We start from the raw sequence: 1,847 nt of genomic DNA on the forward strand, positions 1-1,847 counted from the left end.
ATCGGAAAGGTATAGAAATAAACGCGATTTTTTAGCAACTTAAAATTTGAACATTGTTATATTAAAATTAAATGAGCTAAAAAACTGCATACCAGGTAAATCCGAGTAAAAAGTTTAAAATTTTAATGAAAATTCGTTAAATTTTCCTTAATATTGTATAAAGTTTGAAACTTTGATTTATATACTTTTGTTTGTAGTATGAACCATATTTTTGTACAAAAATAGCAAACAAATTGCAGTTTGCAAAACATTGTGAATATTTAAAAAAACAAGGGTGTACGCAGATATAAAGGTTAACTTATGACGAAAATACGCCGGTGGTGGAAAGATGGCTCTAAATTAGTTTAAGCAAGATGATAGTGCAGCGACCGCAATGTACGAGCCAGATGAATAAGGGAACACCAAGCAGTCGTAAACCTGTGAAATAATTCCATTTATATTTGCGTCAACTGGTATTGCAACAGTACTTACGTGTGGAGCAGCAGAAGAAACATACGATGCAGTGGTCCTACAGAAAGAGAAGCGGAAGACACGCAGTGGCGATGTGAGAGTCACACGGCCACGAAAAGTTGGTCCACTCTCCGCAGCTGGCACCAAGATGTACACAGGCAGCGAACCAAAGCAAGAGAAAACCTGTGAAAAAAATTCATTATAGCTGCTTAATTAAATTTTGCAAAAGTACTTACGAGTGCAGCGGTGGTTTTGCAGTAATTCAAAAAATGCTGTTAAGAGGCAGCCGATCAAGTTGGTGGAATGCACGGGCACACAAAACAGCAAAACACCTTTGGAATAGTTTTATTTATAGTTTCCTTATCGGATATACATAAAATACTTACGATTTGAGGAATTCTTTTCCCAAAAAAAAAAACGTACATTGCGGTCGCTGCACTATCATCTTGCTTAAACTAATTTAGAGCCATCTTTCCACCACCGGCGTATTTTCGTCATAAGTTAACCTTTATATCTGCGTACACCCTTGTTTTTTTAAATATTCACAATGTTTTGCAAACTGCAATTTGTTTGGTATTTTTGTACAAAAATATGGTTCATACTACAAACAAAAGTATATAAATCAAAGTTTCAAACTTTATACAATATTAAGGAAAATTTAACGAATTTTCATTAAAATTTTAAACTTTTTACTCGGATTTACCTGGTATGCAGTTTTTTAGCTCATTTAATTTTAATATAACAATGTTCAAATTTTAAGTTGCTAAAAAATCGCGTTATTTCTATACCTTTCCGATGTTTGTAAGTACCAGAATAAGAAGACATAGACCCATTAAAATGTATACTTAAATGATCAGAACGCCGAGCTGAGTCGATTTAGCCATGTCCGTCTGTCCGTCTGTCTGTCCGTCCGTTCGTCTGTCCGTCTGTTTGTATGCAATCTATCTCTCAGTTTTCGAGATATCCGGATGAAATTTGGTAGGTGGGTGTATTTTTATAATGTCTTTATCATTTGTCGTAACCGAAAGAATCGGACCACTATAACATATAGGTCCCATACAACTGATTGTTCAGATACCAGTCTTTGCGATATATCTCCTTGATGTAGGTAGCTAAACCCATTAAATTGTGAAAATCATTTAGATTGGTGCTATATAAGGTATATCTTCCATACCTCTGATTGTTTAGATATGATTTTTTATATATGTATCTCCTCTATCTATGCCTGCTGTGAGTATATACATTTTTTCAAATTAAAAGACTTAATAAATTAATTAAAAAATCATAAAATATTCGTCTTTTTCTGATTTTATTATTAGTACCAGGTTGACCGAGTTTTGCCCGGAGTGCATTATACTTTTTAAAGATTTCAAGATTTGGATAGCTTTGAAAAAATG

At 33.7% G+C, this 1,847-nt stretch overlaps 1 protein-coding gene across 1 annotated transcript; it reads right to left on the reverse strand.

Annotated features, from left to right (window-relative positions):
• Positions 1 to 327: 327 nt before the first annotated feature.
• Positions 328 to 895, reverse strand: LOC108362959 (uncharacterized). The gene is made up of 4 exons (XM_017616123.1): positions 837 to 895; positions 715 to 782; positions 472 to 572; positions 328 to 417 (listed from the first exon to the last, which is right to left on the reverse strand). The coding sequence occupies exons 1-4, from the start codon at positions 893 to 895 to the stop codon at positions 340 to 342; spliced, it is 306 nt and encodes a 101-aa protein (XP_017471612.1). The 3' UTR covers positions 328 to 339.
• Between the last annotated feature and the right edge of the window lie 952 nt (positions 896 to 1,847).

This window comes from Rhagoletis zephyria, unplaced genomic scaffold (assembly GCF_001687245.7).
Source record: "Rhagoletis zephyria isolate East Lansing unplaced genomic scaffold, Rhagoletis_zephyria_1.1 Rzeph_scaffold_01153, whole genome shotgun sequence".
Taxonomy (NCBI): domain Eukaryota; kingdom Metazoa; phylum Arthropoda; class Insecta; order Diptera; family Tephritidae; genus Rhagoletis; species Rhagoletis zephyria.

Coding starts and splice junctions, on each gene's coding strand:
- LOC108362959 (XM_017616123.1), bottom strand. CDS start 895: ATGATAGTGCAGCGACCGCAATGTACGTTTTTTTTTTTGGGAAAAGAA. Junction 783..836: donor GGAAAAGAATTCCTCAAATC/GTAAGTATTTTA, acceptor ACTATTCCAAAG/GTGTTTTGCTGTTTTGTGTG. Junction 573..714: donor GCCTCTTAACAGCATTTTTT/GAATTACTGCAA, acceptor CGGAGAGTGGAC/CAACTTTTCGTGGCCGTGTG.